Source organism: Gorilla gorilla, chromosome 23, assembly GCF_029281585.2.
Source record: "Gorilla gorilla gorilla isolate KB3781 chromosome 23, NHGRI_mGorGor1-v2.1_pri, whole genome shotgun sequence".
Taxonomy (NCBI): Eukaryota; Metazoa; Chordata; class Mammalia; order Primates; family Hominidae; genus Gorilla; species Gorilla gorilla.
This window is the reverse complement of record NC_086018.1, coordinates 44,673,635-44,692,297: the sequence shown is the minus strand read 5'-3', so window position 1 is coordinate 44,692,297 and position 18,663 is coordinate 44,673,635. Positions and strand designations below refer to the sequence as shown.

The window sequence follows — 18,663 nt, the reverse complement described above, 5'->3', positions numbered from 1 at the left end:
CGCGACCATCTGAGCTCCCACCTGAAAACCTGCATCCGAGGCAGGGGCTCAGGGCCCCTGTGCTTTTCTTTATGGGGAGGGTCCCAGATACGAGGGGAACACAGCAGCCAGAGTGGGGCTTGGGTCCTGACCTCCTGGGCTCCAACCCAGCCCCTCCACTTTGAGACACACGGTCCAGGCAAGTGGACCCCAGGGCAGGGGCGGACCCACAGGGACGTGGGGACTCAAGTCAAGGAAACGGACCATGGCCGGCCAGCGTGGCCGCGGCGCCCAGATGCTGACAGAGGCTGGCAGAGGTCTATATGGAAAGCCTCGCCAGCCTCTGTCAGGTGACGAAGAAAACACGGGGGTTAGTGGGGGTGGGTGGCTGCACCAACCTTCTGGATGTCCGTGATGTCCACTAGCTTGATGACTTTGTTCCTCTTTGAGGACCCAGATTTGGAGCTTTCGAAGCACAAGTAACTGGAAGGGGAAAGGACAGAGGCGTCGCCTGGCTCTTGAACCAGAGCACGCTCCCACCAGGTGGGGGTCTCCCGGGGCTGCCTCTCAGCCCCCAGTGGGATGGACAGTGGTGCTCCCTTCCCAGCAGACACAGAACCTGTGAAACACTCACGGCCACTGCTCTATATGAGACACTCACGGCCACTGCTCTGAGTGAGACACGGCCACTGCTCTGAGACACTCACGGCCACTGCTCTGCGTGAGACACTCACGGCCACTGCTCTGAGTGAGACACTCACGGCCACTGCTCTGAGACACTCACGGCCACTGCTCTGCGTGAGACACTCACGGCCACTGCTCTGAGTGAGACACTCACGGCCACTGCTCTGAGACATTCACGGCCACTGCTCTGCATGAGACACTCACGGCCACTGCTCTGAGTGAGACACTCACGGCCACTGCTCTGAGACATTCACAGCCACTGCTCTGAGTGAGACACTCACGGCCACTGCTCTGCGTGAGACACTCACGGCCACTGCTCTGCATGAGACATTCACAGCCACTGCTCTGAATGAGACACTCATGGCCACTGCTCTGCATGAGGCACTCAGGGCAACAAGGACTCAGGGCCTCGGCAATAGCAGGTCCCCACACGGTCCCCTCCTTGGGAGACTCTGCCCCTCGTCTCCATGAACTGCTTGGGCCCCAGAGAAGACAGCATCCCCGCCGGCCTGAGGGATGGCAGCAGTACAGCCCAGGCCACGTCCGGCTTGGAGACAACACCTTTTCCCTGGGAGCCCAGACAGCCGGCAAGAGCAGAGCATGGAAGAGGCCACGGCCACCACTCAGGAAAACCTGCAGTGGGCCAGCCACGCCATCCCAGGGCCTAGGCAGCCTCCCGCGCCCCCTCCCCTGCAGCCACACAGGGCCCCACAGCTGCACTCACTTCTCTGTGACGTAGAGCACCCCGTTCCTGATGTAGTCCGTGGGCATCTTCCGGTCCCTGTTGATGAGGCAGCAGCGCCAGCCGTTCTCGCACACTAATGGGAGAAGGCTCACCTGTCACACTTTCCACTGGAAGTACCCAGCCTCTGACCTGATGCTGGGACCCAGGAGCCCTGACTCTCAGATCCTGACATCCGCCCACTGAGCTCACATCACACCCACAGTGAGAGGAAGGCGTGCCGGCAAGAGTGAGGTGGCCCCAGAGGGTGGAAAACAGATGTTTCCTCTTCAACAGGCACTGGCAGCGTTTTTAAAGTAAAAGCACCCAGGCAGAGCAGGGAGCAACAGAAGTCACAGTGTGGCCGGGACACCACCTCCAAGACCGGCAGGGCCAGGGCGCTGGGACACCACCTCCACCAAGACCGGCAGGGCCAGGGCTCAGCAGAGGACGAAGCTCAGTTCTCCGCAGCTGCCTCTGCAGCCACTCATCACACACCTCGAGCTGCCCGGTTTAGTTTAACAGGAGGTCCCTTTGGGAACGCTGACCTGTCCCCAGGAAGGATGACATGTCCCCAGGATCCTGAGTCACCTCTCCCCTGGTGGCTCTCGTTTCTCCAGACACGATGGAACCAGGGGCAGACCCCCTGCCAGCGCCCTGCAGGCCCTGAGGCCTCGCCCTGGACTCTCTCCCCAGTGTGTTGCCCGCACGCCTGCTGTCGGGGGAGTGCTGCAGCGTGGGCGGCTCTCCCCACGGGCACGCCCTCCTCCCCTGTAGCCCGCAGAGTCCACATGACCCCCGGCTCCTGCACTCCTCCTGGGGCAGTGGGATGTGAATGCCATCCTGAGGGCTCCTCTGGCCTGTCACAGGGCGACCCCGTCCTGCATCCACAGCGCCCCCCACGGGCCTTCAGTCTGTGCCTGCATTCGGCCTGGCCTCAGACTCACGGCACACATACCCGCCAGCGGACGCTCGTTTTCTGTCAGATTGAAGATCTCGTGGAAATTGCCCTTCTTGGTGCTGTGGAAGCGGCCGGCGTCCTCCTCTTTACCCAGGCCGGCCGGTGCGCTGGGTACATAGCTCCGTGACGAGGTCGTCTGCAGCTGCCAACGGCAAACAGCGTCGAGGTCAGGCCCGCTGCCCACGCCTGCAGCACCCAGATGTGCTGGCCGCACGCACACCTCCCCAAAAGCTGGGATCCAAATTTGGGAAGACGTTCCCGAGGTCCCTTCCGGCCCAGAGCGGCTCCTTCTTCCAGGCAGGGCCACCTCACCTCAGTGGGGAGAGCCCAGCAACCCTCCTGACTCATCTGAGCCGCCCCGAAGGGAGCACCGAGGCCTGCTCATTCCCCGTGGTCCTGGCTGGAATGCCATGCTGCACATCTGGAGGGCCTGTGACTGTGTGAAATATGGCCCAGTGCAAGGCTGTGGCTCCAAGGGGGCCCTTCTCAAGCTGCCTGGTCTCCGCGCCAGAGCCTCACTGTCAGGGATGGCAGGGGCCGGGCACCACCATGGAGGGGTCACTCCCAGGCCCGCTGGCTCTCAGTCATCATGGCCAGTCCCCAGGTGTTGCCCTGGGCTTGGGAGGGGCTGGATGAGCCTCAGAAACCGCAGTGGTAACAGGGAAAAAAAAACCCCTCATATTTTAAGGACTCTATAAAATTGAAGAAACAGCCTCTAAATGAGCCGGAGGTGAACAGAGCACTGTGGGCCTGGGGATGCCCGGCTTCGTGGACCCCCATCCCCCCACCCCTGCAGCTGGGGGCCGGGCTCACCCTGCGTGAGACCGCGGCGCTGGAGCGCTCCTTGAGCTGCGGGTCGGTGGGGAGACTCCTCCAGATGATATAGGGCGTGTCGTACTTGGCGCGCAGCCTCGGGCAGCGTTTAAAGATGAAATCAATGAGGAAGAACTTGATACCAGCATAGAGTCCTGAGAGCAGGGGACACAGTCTGTTCAACGTAGAGCCCTGAGGGCAGGGGACACAGCCTGCTCCATCTAGAGCTCTGCAGCTATGCCAGTCTACTCAGGGTGATGGTTCCGGCACCTCCCACCTTCCAGATTGGCACCCTCCACCCTGAGCCTAGATGTGAGAGTCCAGCTGCTCGCTCAGTCCTCACCCTGGATACCCCCAGCCTCGCTCCCCTGGGGCCCATTCGTGCTGCACAGTCTCAACCCCAGGCGAGGGCCCCACTGCCAGCGCCCCGCCCACTCCCACTAAGACCCCTCAGCTCTGCTAGGACCCCCCATCCAATGCCCCTCACTTCTCTCTCCAACTCCGCCTGGCTCAGGGCTGTTCTTGACCCACCTGAAACACTTCAGGACTATGCCTCCTCTGCCCCAATTCCCCATACCTGGCACCGAATCTGAGGTCCCTCCATGGCAATCCCTCCCCAAACCCCCTCCCACCTGCCCTCCTTCAACTGGGTGCCCCCCCACGCCCCGCCCATCCCTGCTGAGAGGCCTCCCATGACCAGCTGCTCAGACGGCTCCCAGCCACGCCCTCGCAGGTTCCCCTCCACCAGCTCCGTTTTCTCCCCGGCACTGTCACCTGACACAATCATGGTCAGTCCCCCTACTAAACACGACCTCAGAAGATCCAGGCCTGACTGCGCCCCAGGACCCCACCTGGCAACAGATGCAGGGATGGGAGGCGGGGCCGGCCCCCACACACCTACTAACGCACCCCCCTGGGCAGCGAAAGCTGTCGGGAGTTCCGGTCTCTCCGGATGCCCCTCCCAGTGCTGGGGGCTGTCTCGCTGCCCCCAGTGCCCAGCCCGCCAGACCAGACCAGACGTGGCAGGCCCTCCCTGCAGGGGCCCCAGGGACAGAGTTCCATGTACTATCTGTGCTATAAAGGGACTGATAAAGCTGTGCCTTTGTTTCGTTTTTTGCCTTTGTAGGACATTTTCACAGAAATTCATCAATCAAGTCAGACTTTTTGACCCCAATTCTCAACTTGTTGATTCTTTATTTTGAAACGGAGTCTTGCTCTGTTGCCCAGGCTGGAGTGCAACGGCTCGATCTCAGCTCACTGCAACCTCCCGGGTTCAAGCGATTCTCCTGCCTCAGCCTCTCGAGTAGCTGGAGCCTACCACCACACCCGGCTAAATTTTTTATTTTATTTTATTTTATTTTTGAGACGGAGTCTTGCTCTGTCGCCCAGGCAGGAGTGCAGCGACACGATCTTGGCTCACTGCCAGCTCCGCCTCCCAGGTTCACGCCATTCTCCTGCTTCAGCTCCCCGAGTAGCTGGGACTACAGGCGTCTGCCACCACGCCTGGCTAATTTTTTTAAATTTTAATTTTAATTTTTTTATTTGAGACAGAGTCTTGCTCTGTCGCCCAGGCTGGAGTGCAGTGGCGTGATCTCAGCTCACTGCAAGCTCCACACGCAGCTACATTTTGTATTTTTGGTAGAGACAGGGTTTCACCATGTTGGCTGGGCTGGTCTCGAACTCCTGACCTCAGGTGATTCACCCGCCTCGGCCTCCCAAAGTGCTGGGATTACAGGCGTGAGCCACCGTGCCCGGACAACTTGTTGATTCTTGAAAGATGCTAGGTGTGAGGAGGGGCAGGGCCAGGACCACCCCCTTGGCTGACTGGACTGAGCTCCCAGGCCTCCTCCACGTGGTGGCCGACCCAGGAGGGACAGCTCAGCTCAAGAGAGCCCAAGTCCCAGCTGGGGCCATCCTTGCTTGGAGCAGGCAGCCTCTGCCCCTCTAAGCTGAGGTCCCTTGTCAGCATTGCAAAAGGACACGTGGGCACCGATGAGCCAGGAATGCCATCTTGGCCCACACCTGGCAGGGTCACCGCTGCCCAGTGGCAGTGGTGATCTCAAGGTGGTTGCGAGAACCCAAACCGCACTGGTTGTCACAAAAAAGGACAGCAGGGGCCGGGCGCAGTGGCTCACGCCTGGAATCCTAGCACTTTGGGAGGCCGAGCGGGCGGATCATGATGTCAGGGCCAACATGGTGCCTGGCCCTGATGCCTGGCCAACATGGTGAAACCTCATCTGTATTAAAAATACAAAAATTAGCTGAGTGTGGTGGTGCACCCCTGTAATCCCAGCTACTCCCGAGGCTGAGGCAGGACAATCACTTAAACTCGGGGGATGGAGGTTGGTTGCAGTGAGCCGAGATCGTGCCACTGCACTCCAGCCTGAGACAGACTGAGACGCTGTCTTGAAAAAAAAGGACAGCAGGGCAGATGCAGGACACCAAGACCCAGGTGCACACCCCCAGGCTCCCCGTGGAGGGTGGCCTGCCCCGGAGCTGTCCAGGGCCGCAAGTGCACTGCAGCTCTGGAGCCTCGGCACCTGGACCCAGGCCTAGGGGTCCAACGGAGGTCACAGTGGTCACCTACCCATTCATGAGCCTAGAGTCCTGGGTGCTAGCCAGAGGGGCTCCAGGGCATTGTCGGGGTAAGGGTCTGATCAGATCTGGCTCTGCCCACTCCTGGTGATGCCACCTGATGGCCACAGTGAGCTGCTGTTGGAGAGCTCAGCCCTGCTGCGTCCAGAGAGGCCTGTCCTCCCACCAGCAGTTACGCTGGGTCAGGGCTAGGGTCGGGCTTGCGTTATGGTAAAGGCATTCAGGAAACGTGGCAGGGGGCATCTGCTCTTCCACACAGACACAGCCCCCACTGCTCCTCTGCGCGGCACGCCAAGCCTAGACTGCTGAGGGGCCGGGGTCTGACCTCCCGACTCCAGCACGGAGCTCTCCCCACCCCTGGCTTTGTGGCTCCTACAGCAGCACACGCTGTCCTGCGTGGGCTTAGGCGAGTCCCACCTGCCGCTGTCCTGCGTGGGCTTAGGCAAGTCCCACCTGCCCCTCAAGGACAGGTCCCTGGCGGCCTCGCTCCCACATGCCAGTGTGTGGCCCATGTCAGACACTGGATCGTTGTTATTGAGGAAAAGAGAAAGAAAAGAAAAGAAACAAGACAAAACAAAACAAAACAGAAGAGACCGGGCGCAGTGGCTCCCGCCTGTAATCCCAGCACTTTGGGAGGCCGAGGTGGGCAGATCGCCTGAGGTCAGGAGTTCCAGACCAGCCTGGCCAATAAGGTGAAACCCCGTCTCTACTAAAAATACAAAAAAAAATTAGCTGGGCGTGGTGGCGGGTGCCTGTAGTCCCAGCTACTTGGGAGGCTGAGGCAGGAGAATCACTTGAACCCGGGAGGCGGAGGTTGCAGTGAGCCGAGATCACGCCACTGCACTCCAGCCTGGGTGACAGAGCGACACTCTGTCTCAAAAAAAAAAAAAAAAAAGAGAGAGAGAGACAAAAACAAAGAGAAGGAGAAAGACAAAGAGAAAGGAAGGAAGCAAGAAAAAAGAAAAGAGAAAGGAGGGAAGAGAGCATGCTGGGCAGCAGTGGATGAGCGCCTCCGGGGGTGAGGAGGGGCCACCACACCCCACCCACCTCCCGGCACAGCCCGGTCCTCACCACCAGCCGCCCTCCTTCCCCGCCGCCAGCTCTGCAGATGAGTGTTTTAGTGGATGAGACCCTTGGCTTCATGTGATGTCACCAAACTCATCAGCTACAACCAACCCCCCTGCACATCAAACCAGGCTCTCAGGCTCTCCACGACTGTCACCCCTAACCCCACAGGCGCCCTAAGAGGCATGTCCTGCCCAGGGCAATTCCCTGACACCCCCAGGGCCTGCTATCCTGGGTCTTGGGTCTTCCAGCTCCTCCCACTTTGCAGGAGACATGGGGGCCTTGGAAGCGGAGGGCTTCTTGATTTAAGAAACAATCACCGTGTCCCTCGATCTCGGATGGGCTTCACTTCTCCCAAATTGAAACATTTGTGACAAAAAGCAGAGGAAGGATCGCCAGGCGAGTTTAACAGCTCTTGCAGACACCTGGCAGACACTGGTGGCATGCGGACGCCTGTGTCCCTCCTCCTGAAGCTACAGGCCACAGGTGCATCTACTTACCCACGGCAAGCCCCACCAGGCGGTAGGGGAAGAAGCAGGAGGCCAGGAAGGCAGCCCAGAGCGCCACATACAGCTTCTGTGTGATCTCCGGCTGGACCCACATGAACAAGCTGGAAGGAGACGGGAGGCTCAGGCCGGGCAGGCGCCGCAGGGCCGGGGTAGGGGGCGGGACTTACTTCTTGATCTTCTCCAGGATGTCAGCCATCTTCCCGAAAAGGTTCTGTGTGAAGGAGAAACAGCAATTACAACAGCCCCCGCTCCTGGGCTGTCAGTCATACCGCGACGCCAGGAGGGCCTCCAGGTCGGGCAGCCCTGAGGTCACTCGGAGCCCTGTGGTCCTGCCCGGCTGCTCCTAGGCCGGGGAAGGCGCAGCTCTGGTCTAGGGCAGAGGTGGCCATGCTCACAGCAACAGCAGACCCGGGCCTGAGTCCTTCCCAGGGGCGCTCAACCCTGGCCAGGGGCGGTGGGGAGGGAGGGGGGGCTCCACCCAGGCCCTGGCTCACCATCCACAGAGGCTGAATCAGGAGGCCCCTTCCCCAACCACCAGAGTTGCTGTAATGACCATCCAAGGGCAGGGTGACTACAAGTCAGCTAACAGCGGACAAACCGGGCCTGCAGTGTCAAGCACGGCCCTCCCCGGGCAGCAGCTGAGGCCGGCGGAGACCTACCCCTGGCCAGCATAGGCACACCCCTGGCCGGCATAGACACACCCCTGGCTGGTGCCCATGGCCAGCATAGACACACCCCTGGCCGGCATAGACACACCCCTGGCCGGCGCAGACACACCCCTGGCCGGCGCCATGGCAGTACCTGGGCTTTCTGGGCGACGTCCAGCACCAGCTGGAACTTCTCAGACACAGTCAGGTCTTCCTTTGGAGGTTCCTTCAGTAAAAGGGGAAAGAGAATTTTCCACTGAAATTTAACAGTTCAGAAAAACCACTGACAAAACAGTGTGGAGCCCTCCCAGCTCCAGGGACTCTGCTGTCCCCACACAGCCAGGGGGGATGGGACATCCCTTGGGGACCTGGCACCAGGAGGACACCCCTCTGGGCTGATGGTGACATCTCACCCCGTGCCCCTCACTCTGGGTGCACAACAGGAGTGGGGCAGAGCCGCCCCTGCAATGGCGGAGCAGAGGCTCTGCCTCACAGTTCACCTTCACAGCTGCCCTCCCTCACTTACAGGCAGGGAAACTGAGGCCCAGCCAATGGGAGCCCTGGTCCTGCTTGTCTCCCATTCGTCAAGAGCTTCTCAAGGTCTCCTGGGTCCCAGTGCTGGGCGGGCAACAGCCTGCCTCCTCCAGGTACTTCCCCTGGCCCCTGGTGCTCCATGCAAGAAACAGGCACTGAGATACCCAACTAGGCCCGCAGAGGCACCGAGGCCTCCCTTCTGCCCACGCCCAGTGGTCCTGCCCCATGGGCCGGGGTCTCCCTCTAGAGCAAACTTCTGTAAAGGGCCAGATAGTAAATATTTTTGGCTTCTAGGGCCACGTGGTCTATCGGCTACTCAACGGCAGTGCAAAAGCAGCCCAGCAGTATGTAAATGAATGGGTGTGTCTATGTGCCAATAAAACTTTATTTACAAAGTTAGGCAGTGGGCCAGAGGTGGGTTTTTTGTTGTCATTGTTTTGTTTTTTTGAGACAGAGTCTTGCTCTGTTGCCCAGGCTGGAGTGCAGTGGAGGGATCTCGGCTCACTGCAACCTCCGAGAGGTGGGCTCTTGAATCTCAGATGGGAACAGGTCCACTTGTCCAGCCTACTGTTCACCACCCTACCTGGGGAGGTTGTGGCGGCTACAGCAGCCCCTCAATGTCCCCCACCCTTGCCACACCACATCCTAGCTGGGAAGCCTGGCCAGGGCCAGGCAATCTGCTTCTTGCACAGCCAAGCCTGGACTAGAATGTGGGGCCGGGCTTGCAGCCTCGCAGGGCTTGGGGCTAGGGAGGGGCTGGCTTCCTCCTCCCCTCCTCTTCAGGCCAGGACAGGGCTCCCGGGGGATGACCACATGGCCTCATCCAGAGGCTTCCCCGAGCGGTGCCTACAGGCTGTGAGGCCTGACGTGATGGAGACGGTCGGAGGAGACCGTGCACCCTCCAGGGACTTACCACGGGCTCAGACACTTCGGGCACGATGCTCCACTGTATCCGCCACCCCCTGGCGAACAGAAAACACACACACCTTTAGGACAGCGCCACCTGAGTCAGGGGAAGGCATCGAATCGCCGGCCCTGCACACCCAGCTGGGCTTGGAGGGGGCCCTTCTAGGTCCTTCTATGCTGCCCAATGGGGAGAAAAGGTCCCCCCGGAACCCCCTGCTGTGAGAGCAGTCAACTCCTGTCACCCTCACCAGCCCCTCCTCTGGGGCCCTTCTGGGCAGAGGGGACATATTTAAAAGTGGCCAGCGGTGTGGGGGAGGGTGGCCCTTCAACATCCAAAGTGGCATCAGCAAGTGTCCTAACTGATCCTGACCTAGCTCTGGGTACCAACGACACCTTCCAGAGTATTTAAGTGATTTCTACAAAAAACATTTTCAAATGAGCCAACTGGGGCAGGCACAGAGAACCATCTGGTAACACTGGTGCATAAAAGTGCAAACTTTTGAACGGCCAAGTCAAAGTACAGAATCACAGCTCTTCCCTGAGCCTCGGTGCAAGGCTGAGGTTCACTCCGGGGGTAACCGCAGGCTAAGAAGGACCCAGGAGTGCAGGGACTAGGGGTCCGCCCCAGGGCATGGGCTTCCCAGAGCCCCCCTCAGCCTCCACAGGGAGGGGGTGCTCAGAGGCGGTATAAGGGGTGACACGAGAGCCCTGACTCAGGCCAGGGTTGGGGTTAACGCGTCAGTCACATGGGCGTGCTGTCTGCAGGTGACTGGTACTCATTCCCGGTCCAGCTCCTCCCCAGCAGGCTCATCTCCAACAGGCAGCCAGCAGGAACCTTCTGGGGCGTGGAGCCCTGTTTGCTTCACCCACCTACCCACTGATGTTGGGGAGAAGTCCCCTGCGATGTTCGGGCAGGTGCTGGAACGGCCCTGGCTCTGCTGGCCGCCCGGGGAAGGAGCTGCTGGGGGATTTGGGAACTTCCCACTACCATCTCTAGCAAACCAGGGAGGGGGCAGCCGCCCTGCCTGGGGGGTCTCTGGAGCCTGTCAGGGGACCACCCCCAAAACGTCAGTGCATGACATACCCAGCTGGGGTCACGGTTGTGAGACGCAGGGAGACAGCACAGCCATGCATGCGGTGGGATAAAGCGGCTGCAACAAACCGGCTCACCTACCTGGCGATGAGGTAATTGAGGGATAACCTCAGAATTGCTAGAAATAAGAACAATGGGATGGCCCAGCCATGCCACACGGCATTCATGTACACCTGCGGGTGAGAGACAGGGCGTCAGACCTCCTGACAGCTTGGATCAGGACAAGGCACATCCCTCCTGCCTCCCCCAACCAGGCGGCCCCAGTGGGGAGACCAGGCCACCCCCGGCTCTCCAGACACTCAGGGATGAGGGTGCGTCTGATGGGGAAGCCGGAGGAAGGGCTGCTTCCCCAGTTTAAGAGCCGCCGGTGGAAGCCAGGAGACACCCAGGGAGAAGCGTGTCCTGGGGACAGAAGAGGGCGGCTGGGAAGGGTCCTGCCTGCCCTGGTGTGGCTCCCACGCACCAGACTTGGGGCATCACCAGGACTCAGCCTGGCCAGGCGAGGCAGGCAAGCACTGCTGAGGGCGAGCCAGGTGCATGCCCGGGGCCACCTTTATGCCAGGCACCATCTGTGCCCAGCACAGACCCGGGACACAGAGCAGATGTGCACAGGGCAGGGGATGGAGGTGAGGCCTGGAAGGCAGGTCCAAAGCTTGGGCTCATCTCTTAGTGACAACAGACATGGCACAGGAGCGTGTGAGAGCCCAGGCAGCAAAGGCCTCCTGTCGCAAAGCATTTGTGAGGGGTGGCAGGAGAAGAGGCCTTCCAGGGCCAGGGTGGAGCCGCTGGTCCTAGCACCCAGCCTTCATCTGTGAGTGTACAAAGTGCCCATGTCCCAGGTGAGTGGTAAGTGCCTGCAGCAGGCACAGGGCCACAGGCTTCAGGGACTTTCCTGGAGAGCCTGACCCAGGCTGAGGTCATCTGGGGACCTCTCCCAAGGGGCCCGCTCAGCAGGGCAGTGCTGCCTTTGGGAGCCCTGGACAGTGCCAGGCTGTGGACGCCTCCTCTCTGGCCTGGAGGCCCCAGCAAGCGGGTGGGCTGCCTGTATCTTCCTCGTGCTGGAGGCACAGTCTCCACCCTGGGTGAGGGGGCTCCCCCGGAGGACCAAGTACTGAGACACAGGTGGCAAGTCTCCTGTCCCGCTGGGGCAGCTGCTGCAGGGCAGTTCCAGGCAGGACGGCTGGGCACCTTTTCCCCAAGGCCCTGGCAATGTGGGCCCTGGCATCCTCCAATCCCTCAGGACTCATGGCTCACAGGGGCCGGGCTGGGCCCCTCGTGCTGCCGTGCCCTTGTGAGGTACTCCTGGCCCCAGCACCAGGTACTCTGTGGACCTCAGCAGCGTGGCCACCGCACTACACGATGAGTGCCAAGAGGCCTTTCCCAAGGGCACCCTGGGGGACGAGGCTGCACCACATCCCTGTCCAGGGAGCCCTGCAGGCTAGCCCCGGGCCACGCCCAACATCTTTGATCCTTGAAGCCACCCCATGGCTGGGCACTGGCACCAGTGAGCCCACTTTACAGAAGGAGAAATGAGCATGTCCCTGGGGCCCGAGGAAGTGCCACCTAGGGCCACCTCCCACCCTGGGAAGGTGCCTGATCATGTGGTGAATGCTGGCAGGCACATCCCACCCACCCTGCTCGGCCCCTGGAGGACCCACTCACGGTGAAGGCAATGGCAGACGTGTAGACGGAGTACCAGTCGGATAAGGCAGAGAGGTTCTTCACAAAGTTAGTGACCGGCTTGGCACCGCGCTCTGCGGACAGAGCAGACCACAGTGGTCAGCACTGTGGGTAGGAGGCCGCTTAACCACGTCTCCCTGGAGAGTCGGTTCAGCTCAGAATCCCAGAGTCCCCACCGCCATGGGCCCCACCCACACTGAGCATCGTGGGCGCCACGCAGAGCCGCTGGTACTCACTGAGCCGTCTCATATTTTCAGTTAACCTAAGAGAGAAGGGGAGAGATGGGAGCCCAGGGTTAACGCACCCACCGGCTCTGCAGTCCCCACTGCCCAGTTCCGTTGGCTCTGCAGGGGCCAGGGAGGACGTCTCAACAGCCTGGGACCCCTTGAGTGCACAGAACGGCCATGCACGGCGGCTCAGCACAGCAGGGTGCGCCGGGATGGCCCTCAGTGCCACTCCCCAAGTTAGGAAGGTAGGGGCGACTCGCCAATGAAATCGTCCCCTCATCTCCTGCCTGCGTCCCCAGAACAGAAGTCCTCAAGGGCAGGGCCTTTGCTGGCCTAGCTCCCTCGGGACCCCCAAGGCCTATGGCAGCACCTGGCAGGGGAACCAAGGTTTACTGATTGGACTCAAGAGCCAAGGAAGGCCCCAGGCAGTGGGCTGAGCCCCATGAGTCCCCACACAACTGTCACAAGCCACAGCTGAGAGCAGTGGACGCATGCAGCTCTGCTGCACCTAAGCGGGCCTCGCAAGCTCCTGCCAGGCCCAGCCCCCAGAAGACCGGACACAGCGGAGCCTCCAGGAGCTCTCGGCAGCCTCACGGACAGCTTTGGCCCACGGTGATAAAGGATGGCCCACCCGCTGCAGCCTCAGCCCAGGGACCGGGGCCCCTAACGCACAGGCAGCCCCAGCTCGGCGAACCCCTACCTGCGGGCGCTCAGGGGTTCCTCTGTCTCCACGGTGTTCTCCTCAGGCTGGAACCGGAAGTCCTCCACGTACTCCCCGAACCGCTCGTAGAACCACTTCTGCAGGCGCGAGGACAGCCCCTGGCTCCGGCGCTCTGCAGGGGGCAGGGGCCCGGTGAGGGCACGGCAGGGCTGCACTGCCTGTTCTGGGGTCAGCTCCGGGATCTCAGGGCAGGGAGGGGCCTCACTGCAAGGGCGCAGCCAGCAGGGGCACAAGGAATGCTCGGGGGTAGGGCAGGGAAATGAAGGGTCCCTGTACAAGGGACTTTGAAGGGCTCAGTCCTCTGAAGACACCAAGTGCAAACCAACTGGCACACAGCAGAGCTGCCCCAGCCATGAAGACCTCAGTGCCGGGTCTCTCTGCTTTTCATCCCTGTCCCCAGCTCTCTGCCCACCCTGGACTCTCGTCAGCGGGCAGCCCATCCATCCAGGCTGCTCGGCCCACCTCAGACGTCTGCATCAAACCCCCGTTCTACCTCCGGGTTGTCAGAAAGCAGATGGAGAGGTCACTGCCCCAGCCCTGCATCTCCTGAGCATCAGCCAATGGACGGCGCGGCGGGAGGCTGTGCCCTGGGCTGGGGGTGCCTGGCGAGCGCAGCCAGCCCAGGGTGAGCGCACGGTGTTGTCGTGCTGATGACCAGCACTGTTTGCCAAAAGCGAACACCTCTAGAAAGCAGCCTCCGTGGCGGAAAGTCAGAAGAATCCCTCGGAACGGGGGCTCAGGGGTGCAAGCCAGTCCCTCCCTTCAGAAGGCCACTGAGGAGCCGCCTGCAGCGGGTGCTGCCTCGCCAAAGTTTCGGGCCCTGGGACCAGAGGGCCTGTGGTCACCATACCCAGGGGGCTGCGGGCTCAGGGCAGAGGCTCAAGAGCCACAGGCCAAGGGGGCTGAGGTCTGTGTACCCCAAAGCCACCCGGGCAGGGAGGATGGGGCCAGGGCAGGCTCCTGCGGCTTCTTCCCGCCCCCAAGGCAGCCTGGCAGAGTTTTTAAGGGGAGGGTCCAGGTGAGATGGGCACACTCGTCCCAGCCGTAAGTGAACCGGCCCGGCTGTGTTCCCATGGACTTTATTTATGGACTGAAATTTCAGGTTTATATTATGTTCTCATGTCATGAAATGAAACCATTTAAATCTGTGAAGCCAGGCGGGGGCTGGAGTTTGCTGACCCCCAGGTACAGGGAACTGTGCCGGCTGCCTGCAGGACGTGGGGCAAGATAAAGAACAGGCACTCAGGGATGGAGGACAAGGAGAGAGATAAAAGGGCACATGAACCCCCACTCCCCACTGACAGCCAACCATAGCCCCACTGCCCACTTGGTCCCCTTCGGGGAGGCACCAGGGCAGCGGCAGTGACCAGCGTGGCTCTCACATCACTGTTCCGTGGGGCAAGGCTGAAACAGAGTACGTGTGTATTCCCCAAAGAACACACAATCACGCTTTAGTTGAGTGACTGGAAATTTGCGATGACGACTGTGATGACTCACCACTTTGCATCGAGACACTAACCCAGTTCTGACGGGAGGAGATTCCCGGATGCCAGCAGGTGCCTGGGCACAGAACCAGCGCCTGCCCACCTGCTGGGGGAGGGGGTATCTGCTCCATTGTTAACCTGGGCCTACAGAACCAGCAGGTGACGCGCAGCCACCCACCCGCCCGCCTGCCTGTCCACCCGCCCACCAGGGTGTACCTGCTCCATTGCTGGCCTGGGCCTGCCCTTTTGGGGGCTGCTGAGCCATCTGCTCCTCGGTTCTTAAAAAGCAGGGAGAGAAGAGACAAGAGGTCTGTTAGTTCCAAACTCCACGCCCAGTCAGGCACCCCCCAGGGCTCTCGCGACCACGTACTGCACAGGAGAGGTCAGGGACAGCAGGGCTGTCTCCAGAGTCTCCACTGCTCAAATGCTGGTTCCGAGCGTATCCAGGCAAGCACAGAGCTGCCTTCCCAACAGGCACACGTTTTGTTTTTAAACAACCAGCGTCTTTCACCACTCTTTCCTTTCCTATTCATTTTAGCACACTTGCTTCTTTCAACATCATTAAACTCAGAATACTCTCATATCACCAACCCGTCTGCTAATGAAAAGATACTGATCAACACACATGTGTTTATCAGGCACCACGCCAGGCCACAGGCTGGGTGCCACCTGTCAGCAGCCTGTACCCAGCTCCCAGCTCAGCCTACTCCAGCGACCTGCCTGGTCTGGGCAGGGGCACTAGACGGCCACTAGGGTCTGCTTCCGTCCCACACCCAGCCCCTCAGCCAAGGCCCGTGAGCAGGTGCAGCACAGAACCGGGCCAAGTGCTGTGTGGTCGCCCCTAATCTTCCTAACTCTTGGGGAGCGGGAGTGGGGAGGGAGGAAGCTGGGGGAGGAGTAAACCCTGAGAAGAGAACAGAGGGCGGAGCACAGGGCACACAGGGCACGGCCAGGTAAGCAGCGGGCAGGAAGCAGACAGTGAGGTTTTCAGGGGACTTTGGATCCACAGTGGAGAGAATCTCTGCCTACTAACAAGTAGCCTTAAACCAAGGTGACTTTCTGAGAATTTTCTTAAAAACCAAAATAGAGGTTTGCATAAACAGAACTGCTGTGCTTTAATCCTGCAGCTTCAGAGTGTGTGGTATGTGTGTGTGCAGTGTGTGTGCACATGTGTCTGCGTGTTTGTGTGTGCCCTCACACACCTACCCACCCTGGACAGACCACAGCCACCCAGACCCACCCCAGATCTGCACCAGGACGACAAGGAAAGAGGAGGTCACTCTTCCTGGGACCGCTCTTCCTTCACCCCTCCTCCTCCAGGCTTCCAGAAGGTTCCTAAGCGCCGCCCCCATGTAAAGCAGGAGAGAGCCCTTAATGCTCCCAGGACCTTCAGCTTCCACTTCCTGGGTCACAGCCTGGATGTTCCTTCACTGCCCATTCCCCACCCATTCCCAAGGCAGAGACTGTGCGAGATGGGGCTCCCTGTGTTCTTACAGCTGACCCGGGCTGGGCACACCTGCCACCAAGGGGCTTTGGTAAAAGATGAGGACCAGATCCTGGAGTGGGGCTGGCGGGAGTGAGAGGATGGGAAACAGAACACAGGGAGCAGGGCCACGGGGACAGCCTCAGGCCACCTTAGCCACCGGGGGAGAAGCAGCGTCCCGTGGCGGGGATGGCACGGTGGCCAAATGCCTGGGGACCGCACCTGTCCCTGGGATCTCCCAGCGTGGCAGGTCAGGTCTCTGTTGCAACTCGACATAATTAAATGTAATTTAAGCTTTGAGCTTCTGTGGATTTTCACAGAAGGTTCAGCATCAGGTAAAGCGCCTGCCGAGGCCCATGCACCCATTTCTGGTCTGGTAGGTTCTGCCAGGGCAGAATAGGAAAGTGAGGCCTCTCCCTCCCCCACACCAGCTGGATGCCCCCACATGAGCCCCCACATGAGCACCCCAGGGCACTCCACAAGGTCATGCTGACCTGCAGGAGGCGGGCAAGGAAGAAGTGGGAGCTAGCCCAGCGGACCCCCCGTCTTCCCACACACTAAACCTGAGGGTGCTGAAGGGAGCCGCTTCCTCAGGGCCAGCTAAGCAGCGACACTTGGAGTCCTGACAATGACACACGGCCCCTGGAGTGCTCAGAGCAGGCAGTGCTCAGCTGGGCTGTCCCAGAGATGCCGTGTGCCTCCCTAACTGGTGACAGCCATCCATGCAGGTCATGGGGACCACGGACAAAGGTGTGGCCAGTGGTGGTGGGAGGCTGAGGTGGGAGACCTGGAGGGAGGCTGAGTGGGAAGGCTAAGGGGGAGGCTGAGTGAGTGGAGGCTGGAGGGAGGCTGAGTGGAACCTGAGTGGGGAGGCTGAGGGAGTGGAGTCTGAGGAGGGAGGCTGAAGATGATGCTGGGGGGAGGCTGGGCGGAAACTGAGGGTGGAGACTGAGGGGGGAGGCTGAGGGAGTGGAGGCTGAGAGGGAGGCCGAAGCAGAAGGCTGCTGGAGTGGAGGCTGAGCGGGAGGCCTGGGAGCCAGAGGTGAGTGGCCTGAGCTCCCTGGCCTCATGCACCAGGCACCAGTTTGAACTTGTGCAGAGGGACACGGAGTCTCGTGGTGTTAGCGAGACAGGAGGGCACTGGCTTTGTAACTTGCGCTGGGGTCCTGAATGACCTGCTTCCTGCTGGCGGCACTGTGAGGCGCAGGGCAGGGTGAGGGAGGAGGCTGTGAGCACTCACGGTCCCGCATGGGACCCACAAACAAGAGCAAAGACGTCAGCTGCAGACATGCCTCTCTAGGAGCCAGGGCAGCACTGGCGCCCAGGACATGATACTGCTAGGATGGGGGCGGGGGGCGGGGGCCACAGCATGGCTGCAGCCTGAGCAGCTGCAGCGCGGCTGGGGCAGACAGGGAGCATGGGAACACACACAGGCAGCACTGGGAAGGCAGGTCCTGGGAAGATCCTAAGAGGCCGGGCTGGCCCCCAGGGTGGGGCACTGGGTGGAAGCACAGAATGGGGTCACCAGCAGGCCGGGATCAGAGCCATGAGGTGGCTCTGGGGCTCTGCAGGCCCCATGGCAAGCCTCTCTTCAGTTGGCCTGGCCCCAGGCCTGGGGGCTGGCAGGAGCACCTGCGCACCCTTTTCCAGACCGCCAGAGGCACAGGAAGATGACACATTCCCAAGACCACGGCTCATGCAGGCACAGGCAGGACCTATACCTGGGCAGTCGGAGCCGGGCCCACCCTCACACTCAGGCCTCTCCAGGGCCAAGAATGATGCTGCCAAGATGCTATGGGTGCAGCAGAGGATGGCGGGGCGGGTGGGGTGGGGGGTTGGGGCAGCCGCACACAGGCCAGGGCCCCGAGGAAGGCGCGGTACCTGGCCTTCAGCACCTCCTGCACCTTCTGCTCCAGCTCCATCCGCCGCTGCCGCTCCCGGTCCAGCTCCTGCCGCAGCATCTCCGCGTTGGTTTCTTCTCGCAGCTTCCGGAGCTCCTCCTCTATGGGGGAGAGAACGGCCAGGTGACCATCGCTCATGTCTACGTGATGCCCTGACTCTGGGATGCTGGGGCAGGGGTGCCTGACTCAGAAACAGCAGAGGGGTCTCTGCTCCGTAAGCGGACCTGAGCACCTGACCTTCCTCCAGGGTGCGGGGCGCTCACAGCAGGACATGAACTGGTCCCCATCCAGCCCTTCCTCCTGGGCAGGAGCTAGTAACGGGGCTCCTCTTACATGACTGGGGCAAGAGGTGGGTGAAGCAAGGGTGTGAATTTCCTCACTATGCTTCATAACAGTGCAACACAGAACACAAAAGCCATTTCACCAAGCACCGCCACGCTGAGGACACCTCCATGTGCTGGGTGAGGTTCTGGGACGCGTCGGCAGCAGAGCAAAGGCCCTGGGCCAGCGGGGAGAGCCCACAGCTCAAGCTGGCCAGGGGGCCTGAGAAGAGCACGGGGCAGGCTGGACACAGGGCTGCTCTGGGAAAGCCTTGGGAGAAGGTGAGGTCTGAGTCAAGACCTGGAGGGAACACAGCGAGGCCACAGACCCTAGGAAAGA

The 18,663-nt window shown here is 60.8% G+C and overlaps 1 protein-coding gene across 4 annotated transcripts in view; it reads right to left on the bottom strand.

The window, feature by feature from the left end:
* GRAMD4 (GRAM domain containing 4) overlaps positions 1 to 18,663 on the bottom strand; it is a 134,162-nt gene that overhangs the window by 35,557 nt on the left and 79,942 nt on the right. For all 4 annotated transcript variants that reach the window (XM_063704573.1, XM_063704572.1, XM_063704574.1 and 1 more), the window contains 14 exons: positions 17,984 to 18,104; positions 14,836 to 14,897; positions 13,115 to 13,247; positions 12,424 to 12,449; positions 12,170 to 12,261; positions 10,589 to 10,680; positions 9,422 to 9,470; positions 8,129 to 8,200; positions 7,495 to 7,538; positions 7,319 to 7,428; positions 3,159 to 3,313; positions 2,343 to 2,487; positions 1,388 to 1,481; positions 378 to 462 (listed from right to left, as the gene is read on the bottom strand). In XM_063704573.1, the coding sequence (XP_063560643.1) occupies positions 378 to 462; positions 1,388 to 1,481; positions 2,343 to 2,487; positions 3,159 to 3,313; positions 7,319 to 7,428; positions 7,495 to 7,538; positions 8,129 to 8,200; positions 9,422 to 9,470; positions 10,589 to 10,680; positions 12,170 to 12,261; positions 12,424 to 12,449; positions 13,115 to 13,247; positions 14,836 to 14,897; positions 17,984 to 18,104 (1,280 nt within the window). The remainder of the gene's footprint in view (positions 1 to 377; positions 463 to 1,387; positions 1,482 to 2,342; positions 2,488 to 3,158; positions 3,314 to 7,318; positions 7,429 to 7,494; positions 7,539 to 8,128; positions 8,201 to 9,421; positions 9,471 to 10,588; positions 10,681 to 12,169; positions 12,262 to 12,423; positions 12,450 to 13,114; positions 13,248 to 14,835; positions 14,898 to 17,983; positions 18,105 to 18,663) is intronic.